This window comes from Gymnoscopelus microlampas, assembly GCF_963454915.1.
Source record: "Gymnoscopelus microlampas genome assembly, chromosome: 21".
Lineage (NCBI taxonomy): Eukaryota > Metazoa > Chordata > Actinopteri > Myctophiformes > Myctophidae > Gymnoscopelus > Gymnoscopelus microlampas.
The window spans coordinates 8888631-8901130 of NC_139958.1; the positions used below are offsets into that span (position 1 = coordinate 8888631).

The 12500-nt window shown below is 40.9% G+C and overlaps 1 protein-coding gene across 1 annotated transcript in view; it reads right to left on the reverse strand.

The window, feature by feature from the left end:
• Positions 1-12500, reverse strand: part of LOC311037790 (netrin receptor DCC-like) — a gene marked incomplete at its 5' end in the record, with an annotated part of 83038 nt that overhangs the window by 30898 nt on the left and 39640 nt on the right. The window contains 5 exons of the mRNA XM_084047080.1: positions 504-553; positions 3322-3460; positions 6459-6595; positions 7267-7421; positions 9274-9439. Of these exons, the coding sequence (XP_083903206.1) occupies positions 504-553; positions 3322-3460; positions 6459-6595; positions 7267-7421; positions 9274-9439 (647 nt within the window). The remainder of the gene's footprint in view (positions 1-503; positions 554-3321; positions 3461-6458; positions 6596-7266; positions 7422-9273; positions 9440-12500) is intronic.

Genomic DNA, 12500 nt, shown 5'->3' on the forward strand with positions numbered 1-12500 from the left:
ACACTCACTGTATCTGCTGGTTTATGTGTATACTGTATATGTAGATATCTTTGATTATCTTTTCTTTTCTCTTTCTGAAAACAACAAAAAAATATGGAGCTTGCACAAAAACTAATTTCACCCACTTCTTTACACTTGTCACAAAAACTTGTGATGTGACAATAAAGTAGATTCTGATTCTGATTCTGAATTCCTTTGCGTCTCTCCTGAATATGTTACCCAATTGGAATATAATATCAAGAAATCAGGCAGGTACAGTGCCAGCAACAATCTTGTAAAATCATACTCAGATTAAAGACATATTATTGTTGAATCGGAAGCAACAGTACAATCAAATTATGCGAATACTTTTAAAACAACATAAAATGACGTAGTGTACTTTTAATCTGATTACACATAATCAGATTAAAATGATTCAGATGATAAATAGAGTCAGATAGCAGGAATACTGTTACAACCAAGTTTACAACCGGAAAAGGGATTATAAAGGATCATTCACTCACCCTGGACAATACCACCTCCAGTGTGATGTTCTGAGGCGCAGCGCTAGGAACTACGGGGAAAATGATAGAGAGAAAGTTAGTAAAACTACAACCAAAAACCAAGGTTATGCCAGACACTATAGTCAAGACAACCAAGGCTTCACAGCATCTCTAAGAGTTTGGGTAATCGAGAAAAAAAGAAAAAAACAATCTCTGTTTAAGGTGGCGACATCATACAAAAAACTACATAGAGAAGCCCATTGGATTCATAAACTTGACATCTTGGAGCCCTCTGGCCTAAATGAAGAACTGAGCGTATCCTGTTTTTTATTTATTCATTCATTGTTGTCTATTAGGCTGTTATATTGCTATCATACTGTTTATTACGATCTTTCTTAGGTGTGTTGATGAGTATTCATCTGTGTATAGGCCCTATGTTCTTCACGGCCCTTATTTATTTGTTTTACTCTGATTCTTTTTCTGTTTCTTAAAGAAATTACATTACATTTATATATATATATATTACTGTATATCATTGGTTCTCAAAGTGGGGTCCGGGGACCCCCAGGGGTACTTGAGGGGGTTCCAGGGGGTCCCCAGCTAAATGATGGATAGGAACCAAATGGACCCTTATGGGTCTGTAACTCTGAGAGTGTACAAATGGAACCAAATGGACCCTAACGGGTCCATTTGGTTCCATTTGTAAACTCTCAGAGTTAAATTAACATTGATTTTACTATATAAATTGGGGCCCAGAGATAGAAATGCCATTAAATGGGGGTCCGTAGCCTAATTTATGTCAAACTGGGGGTCCTTGATACGATTGATTTTTACGGCTAGAGCCGTCAAAATCTTCTCTTATGGGGGTCCCTGGCTTATCTTTTCAAATGGAGGTCCGCGGGCTAATAAGTGTCAATTTGGGGGTCCTTGACATGAAAAAGTTTGAGAACCACTGCTGTATATATCTAATGCTGACCTATTTACAGCATTATACTGTGTATATTGTGTATCTGTATGTCATTTTTCTGTATGTAACTCTCTTCGTATCGTGTTCATTGCAAATGTAAAGTACTATACAGTAAATGGACTTTTTCTTCCCTCTCTGAAGCTACCCTGAGTGGAACACTGCACTTCTCACCTCATTAATAGACCACAGACAGTGGCTAATTGAATGGACTGCCTCCATTACTAACCTGTTGGCAGTCTTTTAAATGCCACCTTAGAGCCTATTCACACTATGCACCTTTTATGAAGAAAAAGCGCTGCCTAGAGTGCATTTTCTGAAGAAAAAGAAAACAATAAGAAAGGGGTGGGGGGGGGGGGGAGCAGGGGCAGTCGCACGATCGACTGAAACAGACTTCGGTATAACTCCAGGGAACCTGCTGAATATTGAAAACAATATTTTAAACTAGGTGTGAAGATGTGAAAGTAATCAAGATGGAGCAACTGGATGGCCTATTACTCGCCTAAAATGTACCAATCTTTTATAGATAAGCTTTCTCTCACCAGAGACGAGCACAAGGTCTCTGTGTTTCTCCTACCCTGCCTGTCAGTTTTCTGCACGGCTGCTGCTTTGAGTCCAGTGGTGGAAAAAGTGCTCAATTGTTTTACTTAAGTAAAAGTATCAATACTGCAATGTAGAAATACTCTGTTACAAGTAAAAGTCCGGAATTCAAAATGTACTTGAGTAGAAGTGCAAAAGTATTGGTATCAAAATGTACTATAAGTACCAAAAGTATAAAGTATACACATTATGCAGAATGTTTCACAAGTTTTCAAATGGCCGAAATTAATATAGATCAAGTGGTTACTGCATGTAGGTTTTGTAATAATAATCCAAATCCACAAAGTAACTAGTAACTAATGTTTTCAAATAATTGTAGTAAAAGTACAATATTTGCCTTTGAAATGAAGTGGAGTAGAAGTAAAAGTACTGAACATTGGATATACTCCAGTAAAGTAAAAAAAAAAAAAAAAAACTCAAACTTGTGCTTAAGTACAATACTTGAGTAAATGTACTTTACACCACTGTTTGAGTCCCCTGGAGCTCACGCTGCTGGACCACAACTCGCTTAATTAATTGCGATTTATTAGGCCTGCCTTTGAGAGAACTCAACTCCACAAGGAATATAGCAAATACCATGTAATTATATTAGGTAAGTGCGGGTGCCTCTGTGGCTGACTGACCAGTGTCTTATAAAAGTGGCCGTTATGCGGTCACATTTTGGTCATTTCTCATAGGATTTAACCTAAGTTGCGTTTTCATAAAGTTCATACATTCATAAAGGACAGGTACACTGTAGAACCTTATGTGAAGTATCATTTAGGCAAAAGACAACGATCTCTCTGTGCACAAACACGGCCAGATACATTACCATTAGCTCTGGAGTCTGGCAGGTTTAATGGCACTCCAGAGGAAGAGAGATATACTGTTTGTTTTGTGAGCTTAGGGAAATTGAAAATGAGGTTCACTTTTTTGTTTTATTGCTCTAATATGATGTCTTCAATTTGTGGTGATTTCCTTGAGTTAGATGATTATGAAAAGCTTGAGATTTAACTTTTGTTAAAGGAGATTTTGTTGTGGCAGATTTTATTTGTCAAGCTTGGGAGAGAAGACAGAACACTTTGTATAATTCTGAGTAATTGAATGTATTATGTGAATATATTGTAAAATGCCATAAGCGTAAAATGGTGTCCCATGAGGGTTGGGCACTTTTTGTGCAGGACACGGAAATAACATTATATATCTATCTATCTATTTAATTTGAAATTACAGTGCCTATTATCAACCAGTAGTAATAGTATAAAAGTATCGCTAATGAGCCAAAAAACTACTCACCATCCGATAGTGTTTGGACACTGACGCCTGCGGTTGCCATGCCGATGCCATGTCTGTTTACAGCGACGACTCGCACGTTGTACTCGCCGTACTTCCTCAGACCCTCCACCTTGTAGTACTGAGCAGACACCTCCTCACTCTGAAATACACACAGGTTACAGTTAGTTGGTTGGGATCTGGAACCCGGAGGAACCCGATCCAAGATTGAGGAACCCGGAATCGGTTCCATTACATTTGGAACCGTTTCCGGAATCGTTTTATTACAGTCAGTGGTTTTAAATTTCAAGGACCACTTGATAACTCTGAGAGTGTACAAATGGAACCAAATGGACCCATTAGGGTCCATTTGGTTCCATTTGTACATTCTCAGAATCACAGATCATTTGTACATTCTCAGAGTTACAGACCTGAAAGGGTCCACTTGGAACCCCCTCAAGTAACCACAGAGGGTCCCTGGACCTCACTTTGAGAACCACTACAATAATATCTATGCAATAACGTATGTACGATTGAATTTGTAGTTATCCGAACTTTTGAATGAAAGTCCAATTTAAATATATATTTTTAAATATATAGGAATCGTTAAAGGGACAGTTCACCCCATGGAGATTCATGGAGATTTTTTTGTTTTTGTCGCATTCCTAAGCCAATAATGTGATGACCAGATAGGCAGCGGTTCCGATAGGAGACACAAAGGAGACTCTTTGTGTCTCCTACTGGAACCGCTGCCGGTCATGAAATTATTGGCTTAGGAATGCGACAAAAACAAAAAAATATCCATTAATTCAAGCCTCCATGGGGTGAGTAATCGATAGAAAAAAAGGAATGTTTTGGGTGAACTATCCCTTTGAAGGGAACCGTTAGGGAGTCAGCCCGTTAAACCGGAATCGTTAAAATCCCTACACTACACTCCCAACACTAGTAACAGTCTGGGTCGGTGGTAGCAGTACTACAAGAACAACTCTGAAATAAAAGATGGGGTCAAATAAAAGCGAGAGTACAAAATAAGTGGGTATTGAGCTGTTTCTTTAAAAAAAACATCTACAGTGGTTGCCTGTCTTTTGTGTAATGGGAGTTGCTTCCAAAGAGTCGGTCCATAGAAGCAGAAAACTGCTTCGCCCATGTTTTTTTTATTACATTGTTGGCACATGGAGGAGAAGGTCAGCGGCGGGCGAGAATGACCAACGGGGATGTTATAGAAACAAACTGTATTTGGACGAGCACTCGGAGAGAGGTAGTGAGGTGCTGTAAAATTGAGTGCCTTCAAAACGAGTAAATCAATCATGGACGAGGAAAGAAAATGCTAACCGCCTGCCTCTCACTGTGATCAACAGTGCTTGCGTGCGTGTGTGCGTGCGTGTGTGCGTGCATGTGTGTGTGCGTGCGTGTACGTTTACCTGTATAACAGCAACCAGAGTTCACCTTAAAGGAATAGCTCACCAAACAAATGACTTATTTTCTATCAATTGCACACCCCATGAGGCCTTGAATTCATGGAGTTCTTTTTTGTTTTTGTCGCATTCCTCTTTGAGGCTCCTACTGAGTCTCCTGACCGATGACTGGTCATCAAATTATTGGCTGAATGCCAAAAAAAACAAAAACAAATCTCCATGAATTCAAGACTTCATGGGGTGTGTAATTGATAGAAAATACGTTTTTATTGGGTGAACTACTCCTTTAACGTCTAATCTCATGTACATACCTGTTGCTATGTGGACCTACAGAAGTGTTACCTATACCTGCTGGTTTATGTTATGTGTATATATGTAGATATCTTAGATAGTTTTGCCTCAAAAGCCACAAGAACATGCATTGCAGTAGTCAAGCTGAGAGAAAACCAAAGTGTGGATCAACATTTTTTTTTGCATCATCCAGTGACAGACAGGCTCTAATTTTTAGATGAAAGAAGTCAACATTTACTGACATAAACTCAGAATCAAGAACAACACCTTGATCTTTCTCTGTGGTTTATGTTTGATAGGATAATTTCTGTGCCAGTTCTTTATAATGCAGAGGCTTTGATTTGGATATTGAGAAAATAGGAAGTAGATATTTCAGTGTGTTCTGTGCAATGGTCCCTGGCATGGCATTGTGAGAAAAGTGGTGGAGGCAGGATGGCAAGGTGAAGGTGTTTACATGTTCGTATGAAGGAAAGGTGTTTACTTTATGTTTTTTAGCACCCGGCTGATAAGAGCACAAGCTCTTATGATGTATTTCAAGAACCATCAGTTGAGAGTGTCAGAGTGACCCATACAAATGGGTCAGCCCAGGATGCTATTGATGACAAATGAAACATACTGTGTAAAATCTACAGATGGACAAAATCCACTCAAAAGCTAATGGATGCAGAAGGAGAATTATTTCTTTGGTGTAACGGACGACACACGGTGTGTGGCCACCCACAACTCAGAAATAGCTACAAATGGGTGGCATGTGGTGTATGAAATGCATTCAAAACTCACCTGTTGTTCTAAGAATTCTAGTACATAATGTGCTACTGAAATGTAGCGATGTAGCTTTTGTCAAGCGGTGAAAAAAACAGCGGAACTACTTGAAAGCTAAATTTTTCTGAAAGTAGTAAGAAGTAGACAACATTTCTAGCATAACAAATTAACCCTTTAACCAACCAGTTACACATTTCTTAATCGTTTGCGGTTAAACGGTTAACCATGACCATTTGTTCATTTTTGTTGTCTTGTGGCCCCATCTTGACTAACTGTGGCCTTCTACCTAATCTAGACGTGTTACGACAACACGCAGCACAGCAGATCTACAGTAGTACATTAGGAAATCATATTCACCAAAGATTACATTTTCACACATTTGGGTTCTTGTATGTACTGCAGTACTGGTGGATGTTAATTTAGGATCCTGAGTGAGTCACAAACATTCCTCCATTCTAAACAGTAGCCTACATTGTATTCTTATCGGTTAATGGTTGCTTAACCATTATCAAGCTTCACTTAACGGTTATGAAAAACATTCAAAATGGTCATTCTGTACAACCAACCATCATTTTTACATTGGATTATAGAATGTGGACCAGGGGCCACAAGAAAGTTCCACTGGGGCAGGATTTGGCCTGCGGGCCGCTAGTTGAATATCACTGTAGTTAGTAGCTATAGTAGAGATATTACCTGCTCTTTCCCGGAAGGCTCCTCCCCCCAGATGACACGGTACGCCAGGATTGGCCCGTTGGCCTGGGTGGGCGGGTCCCACGTTGCCTGTACACTGGTAGAACTCACTGGAAATACTCGGAGGTCATCCACCGGACCTGGAAGTAGAACTGACACAAAAGAATAAGATAAGATGGGCGATACGTAATACATGTCTGTCTGTCTATCTATCTATCTATCTATCTATCACACCCTCCATCCATCCCCATGCCTCCATCTCATAAGGACCATAGACTGTATAAAAGAGATGGACAAAGCCACACCTCTGCTTTCTACAGACCGAAAATGAAGCCTATTGTTTGGCTGTGTGCAATCCGCCATCTTTAATATATACAACCGAGCACATCGGCTATCAAACGCTATTGCTTGAGACCAGACATGTGACCAAAGCGGGGGCGGGTCAACCAGACATGTGACCAGGGAACCGGAAAACAATCCCCAAAGAATGCTATTGGTTGGGTAGCTTGTCAATCAAGAGCGGGGGCGGGGAATGAATGCTATTGGTTGTGTAGATGGTCAATCAAATCATCCCGCCCCTCCTGGAGCATACTAGCCTACTTTATCATCAATTTTAGAATAAATGGGACCATAATTTAGCAAAACGCATATCATGATGATTGAAAGGAGACTTTAAACTAGCGACTGGAAGCATATAGTATTTATGACAATTTTTATTAAGGTAAGAAAATCTAGTCTAAAGTTCGTCTCTCTTCCGTATCGGCCTCATTGTAAATATGTCAGGCTGGCCCCTTGATAATTAAGGACTCACGGTCTGGCGGGGTCGTGACCCTCAGGGGGGCGGAGCTCTGTCCCGGCCCCAGGGCGTCGTAGGCCACCACGCGGAACGTGTAGCTGGCGCCCGGCTTCAGGTTAGCCACCGTTATGGCCAGCGCAGCGGGGTCCGACGCGTTGAGCGAACGCTCCCTGGAAAAAAAGCAAGACAAAGGATGAAATATAAATCACCGTTTCTCCACGTTGTAGGTGTCCAAATATGGATCCTTATGGGCCTTTTTTTGGCTATTCAATAATAGCAGATATACAAGCTCATAGCGCGGCACTCGGTGGCGCGCTATGAGCTTGTAGATCTGCTATTTTTGAAAAATCGTGAACATTTTGTGCAAATATTTCAATATATATTTTTTAAAGCGAACAAATGTTCACAATTTTTCAGAAATAGCAGATCTACAAGCTCATGAGCTTCTAGATCTGCTATTTTTTAATAGCCAAAGACATCTTAAAATGACACAGATGCGTTCCCGGTCTTAAAGGATGAAATAAATCCACGTTTAGGTCCGTGGACCACCAGGGGTCCAAATGGGATCCTTATGGGCTTATGGGGTCCTTATATGACTATAATGATAACTATAACTATATCGTTCACCATTGTTATTTGTTACAGTTGTGGTGTGAACTCTGCCATCCACTAGACTTGGAACGATTTCTCTTAAACTATAATTTATAGTTATAGTGCTGGGTGTGAATGGCCCTTTATGGGTCTGTAACTCTGAGAGCGGTCAAATGGAGGGAGGCAGGAAGGAAGGAAGAAAGGAAGGAAGGAAGGAAGAGATGAGAGAGATTGTGGTGAATAGAAAATATTTTGGAAACAGTCATTTGACGGTGAGGTCTAAAAAAATATACTTCAAAAGTACAGCAGGAATATGCATTGAGAAAATGTAAGAAATAAAAATATATTCTGAAATCTATGATATTATAAACAAAAGCAACAACAAACAAAAAAATGGAAGTTCTAAAAAAAGTTTCTCCCAAAATGTAATGTCTCATAATAAAAACGTTTTTATTTTTTTTATCGCACCATTTTTGTAACCCATTTTTTCACCCAGTTGCATTGCCTAAGCTGTAATCCTGGGCGCTATTCTCCCTCTGCCAGCCTGGGGAAAGCCCCGAACTGAGCTCATGCTTCCTTCAATGCATGAGGAGTGAGCAGGCCGCTTCTTATCACCTGACAGGGGGGAGTTTCCCCCGGTAGGACGTAGCGTGTGGAAGGAACACGTTATTCCAACCAGTTCCTTTCCCCTCCATCAGGCGCCCCGGCTGACCAGGGGGAGGCAGTATAGAGACCAGGATTACTGCATGTTTTTTGTGAGGGTACCCTAGGGCAGTGGTTCTCAAACTTTTTCGTGCCAAGGACCCCCAAATAGACACTTATTAGACCACGGACCCCCATTTGAAAAGATAAGCCAGGGACCCCCATAAGAGAAGCTTTTTACGGCTCTCTAGCAGTGATTTCAACCATTTTAATTTCAAGGACCCCCAGTTTTACATGCATTAGGGCTACGGACCCCCATTTAATGGCATTTCTATCTCTGGGACCCCAATTCATATTGTGAAATCAATGTTAATTTAACTCTGAGAGTGTACAAATGGAACCAAATGGACCCGTTAGGGTCCATTTGGTTCCATTTGTACACTCTCAGAGTTACAGACCCATAAGGGTCCATTTGGTTCCTGTCCATCATTTAGCTGGGGACCCCCTGGAACCCCCTCAAGTACCCCTGGGGGTCCCCGGACCCCATTTTGAGAACCAATGCCCTAGGGGACACGGGGAGAACATGCCAACCCCACCTAGTATGGGCAATGATGACACAAAGGAGAGGACACGCCCCCAGCGCCCACAGCGTCCCCGGCAGGAATCGAACCCAGGACCCTCTAGCTGTGAGGCGACAGCGCTACCGACTCTCCACCGTGCCCCTCAATAATTGCCTCCTGCCTTCTCATAATGAAAACCTGCATTGGAAACATTTCCAGGACCACCCACCTGTCCACGCCGTCCTCCGAGTAGAAAACTCCGTAGGTTCGAACCTCGTCCTCGTTCCCTCCCTGCAGGGGGGCCGGCGGGGGGCGCCAGCCCAGACGCACGGAGTGGGGAGACACCTGGAGCTCTGTGACGTCCCGGGGAGCGGGGAGGAGGGTGGCACGGGTAGCTGGGGGAGAGAGGAGAGAGGGAGAGGAGGGATGAGAGAAGGGAGGAGAGGAGGAGGAGGTGGGGTCTGTGAGCTCAGAAGGAGAGAAGGCAGGAGACAAGGGCAGGAGGCGAGGGCAGGAGGCGAGCAAGGCAAAAAAAGGGATAAAATTGTTTGCAAAAAAAGGACAGAACAGGAGCAGCAAAAGAGAGGTGCGATCGAAAGGAAGGCGAGGCGAGGAGTCAAAAAGAAAGGACATATGAAGGAAGGCAGGAAGGAAGGAATGACAGAAGGAAGGGTGGAGAGAGAAAGAGAGAGAAAGAGGTAAAGACAAGAAAGTAGCAAACTGGAAAATAAAATAAACTTTACGTCATTCTTTTGTATTTCTTTTTGTACAAGAAAGAAAAAAGTAGTTGTAGAATGATTAGTTCTACAAGTACTGGTAGTAGTAGTAGTGGTTGTAGAAGTATTGGTACAAACGCGCCCGCTCATCTCCAGATAACACAGAGCACCCATGTGACATCAGTGACACCCATGTGACGTCAATGACACCCATGTGACGTCAATGACACCCATGTGACGTCGATGACACCCATGTGACGTCAATGACACCCATGTGACGTCGATGACACCCATGTGACGTCAATGACACCCATGTGACATCAGTGACACCCATGTGACATCAATAACACCCTTCAAAAATAGCAGATATACAAGGTCATAGCACAGCACCAAGTGCCGCGCTATGAGCTTGTAGATCTGCTAATCTTGAAAAATCGTGAACATTTGTATTTATTGTATTTGTATTTATTTTTGTAACATATTTTTGTTCCAGGGACCGTCAGAAGCAAAGATTTGAGTTACACGTGTTCCCCTTAAAAAATGTACATTCAAAGATTTTCACAAATTTTCGTAATTTTTCAAAAATAGCAGATCTACAAGCTCAATGAGCTTGTAGATCTGCGATTTTAACCTAAAATGAACCTTACCTATTCAATCTCAAAGAGAATGAAATGGACGAAATATGGCAGCAAGCTATAGGTGTAAAAGAGGAAGAGAACTGGACAAACCGGGACTTAGCCTCGTTCCCCGCCTTGCCTTACTCATCTGTGAAGAGAAAAGCCTGGTCACGACCTAAAGCAGAGTGTCTATAGGGGCGGGACTTCCGTTGTACGTATTTCGCCCCGGAAAATATATTTTTCGACCAATCAGAACACTTGTTTCATTCACGGAGAATGTAAACAGATTTGTAAAGCGTCGACGCCATTTCCTTGGGTGGTACTTCCGCCAAATTTCGGTACTTCCGTTTTTAGACACTGAACCGGCTAGGTCTTGCCCAGTGCAGACTGGCATTTCGGAAAAGCTTCCACAGGTCGATATTAAAGGGTCTACACCATGAATTAAAAAAAAAAAAAAAAATTTAATATCATATTGTTTATGTCCCTCAAACGTTTTTCAAAAGGTTTGAGCCTAAATCAAGCCTCAGATATACTCATTCCAACTAACTTCTCTCTGGCTTATAAAGCACTTTCACCTGCAATACCACATTGTCCTGTTTGGCACGGGGCGCTATTGAGCCAGTTTGTATGCATGTTATCTCCTGGTTCTGTGTGGAAAGAGTAAAAAAACAAAAGAAGAAAAAAAGAAGAAAAAAATATATATTTTTTTTAAGATTTTCTTTTCTTTTTTTTTGGTTGGAACTGAAAAACGGGAGGAATTGTTCCCGCTAATGACATCACTAGCGGGAACAAATCAGTTTGGCCTGTTTTTAGACCAATTTACAGAAAACCCCAGATTTGCTGTGAAAGCCTGAGTGTTCAAACTGGGGTATTTTTGAGGATAGAAGAGAGGTAGGGGAGACCAAAAACACACAAAAAAGAAGAAAAAGTTTAAATTCATGGTGTAGACCCTTTCAATACATGAAACATTTGGACAAGTAGAACCAGAAATCTGAGGAAGAGCCATGGTGCTTGAAGCATCACTCAGATTGTTTTATAAATCTTTGACAACGGGAGCTGCCTGGTGTGCGGGTAAAAAATGTACCAATCTGTTGGACATGCATTATGGATAAACTACTGAATAGAGAATCTGATCTGTTTGTTCTCTCTCTTGCTGCGGTCACAGTATGGTCAGTGGTGGAAAGTACATGTACTTAAGTACTGTACTTGAGTACAAATTTGAGGGACTTTTACTTAACTGGAGTATTTCCAATTTTCTGTTCTTTTACTTCTACTCCACTATATCTCGGAAACAAATATTGTACTTTTACTCCTCTACAAGTATTTGAAAACTTTAGTTACTGGTTACTTTGTAGATTGTGTTTATTATTATTACAAAACATACATTTACCACTTCAGCCAGCCCTATTTAAAGCAGCTCTACAAGCTTGAACCTGTAGATCTGCTATTTTCAAAATATTTTTTATCAATTAACTTCTGAATGGAAATTCTACATAACGAGAACTTTTACTTTTGGTACTTTAAGTATATTTCGATACTAATACTTTAGTACTTTTATTCAAGTACATTTTGATTACCGGACTTTTACTTGTAACAAAGTATTTCTGCATTGCAGTGTTACAGTGGTACAGTATTTGTTACGAGATGACAGCCTTGCTTCGGGAGTAATTTGTGTATACATACATATGTCTGGAAAATTTCAGTTGTTTGTTCTATACTGTAATATCTGAAAAACTATTAAACCTACTGAAATATGAGGACCTCTCTGCTTCCTTCATTTATGTATTTATTTGTTGTATCTCAATCGATACAGGCTATTTTGTTATATCATCCCAGAAGGCTGTAATAAGCCTGTTTGTTTTGTCTCACAACATTTTATTGGCTGTGGAGCTACAGTACTCTTTGCACTGTATTTACTGGAAGTTTTAAACCATAAATTGTTTGCTCTTTTACTAAATGTACCCTAGCTATAGTATTATTGTTATTATTAATAGCGGTTATTTTCTTGTTATTCTTTAGTTCTTTAGACCAGTGGTTCTCAAACTTTTCCATGTCAAGGACCTCCAAATTGATATATATTTGGCCACGGACCCCTGCCTGAAAATGTTTTGTGCCAGGGACCC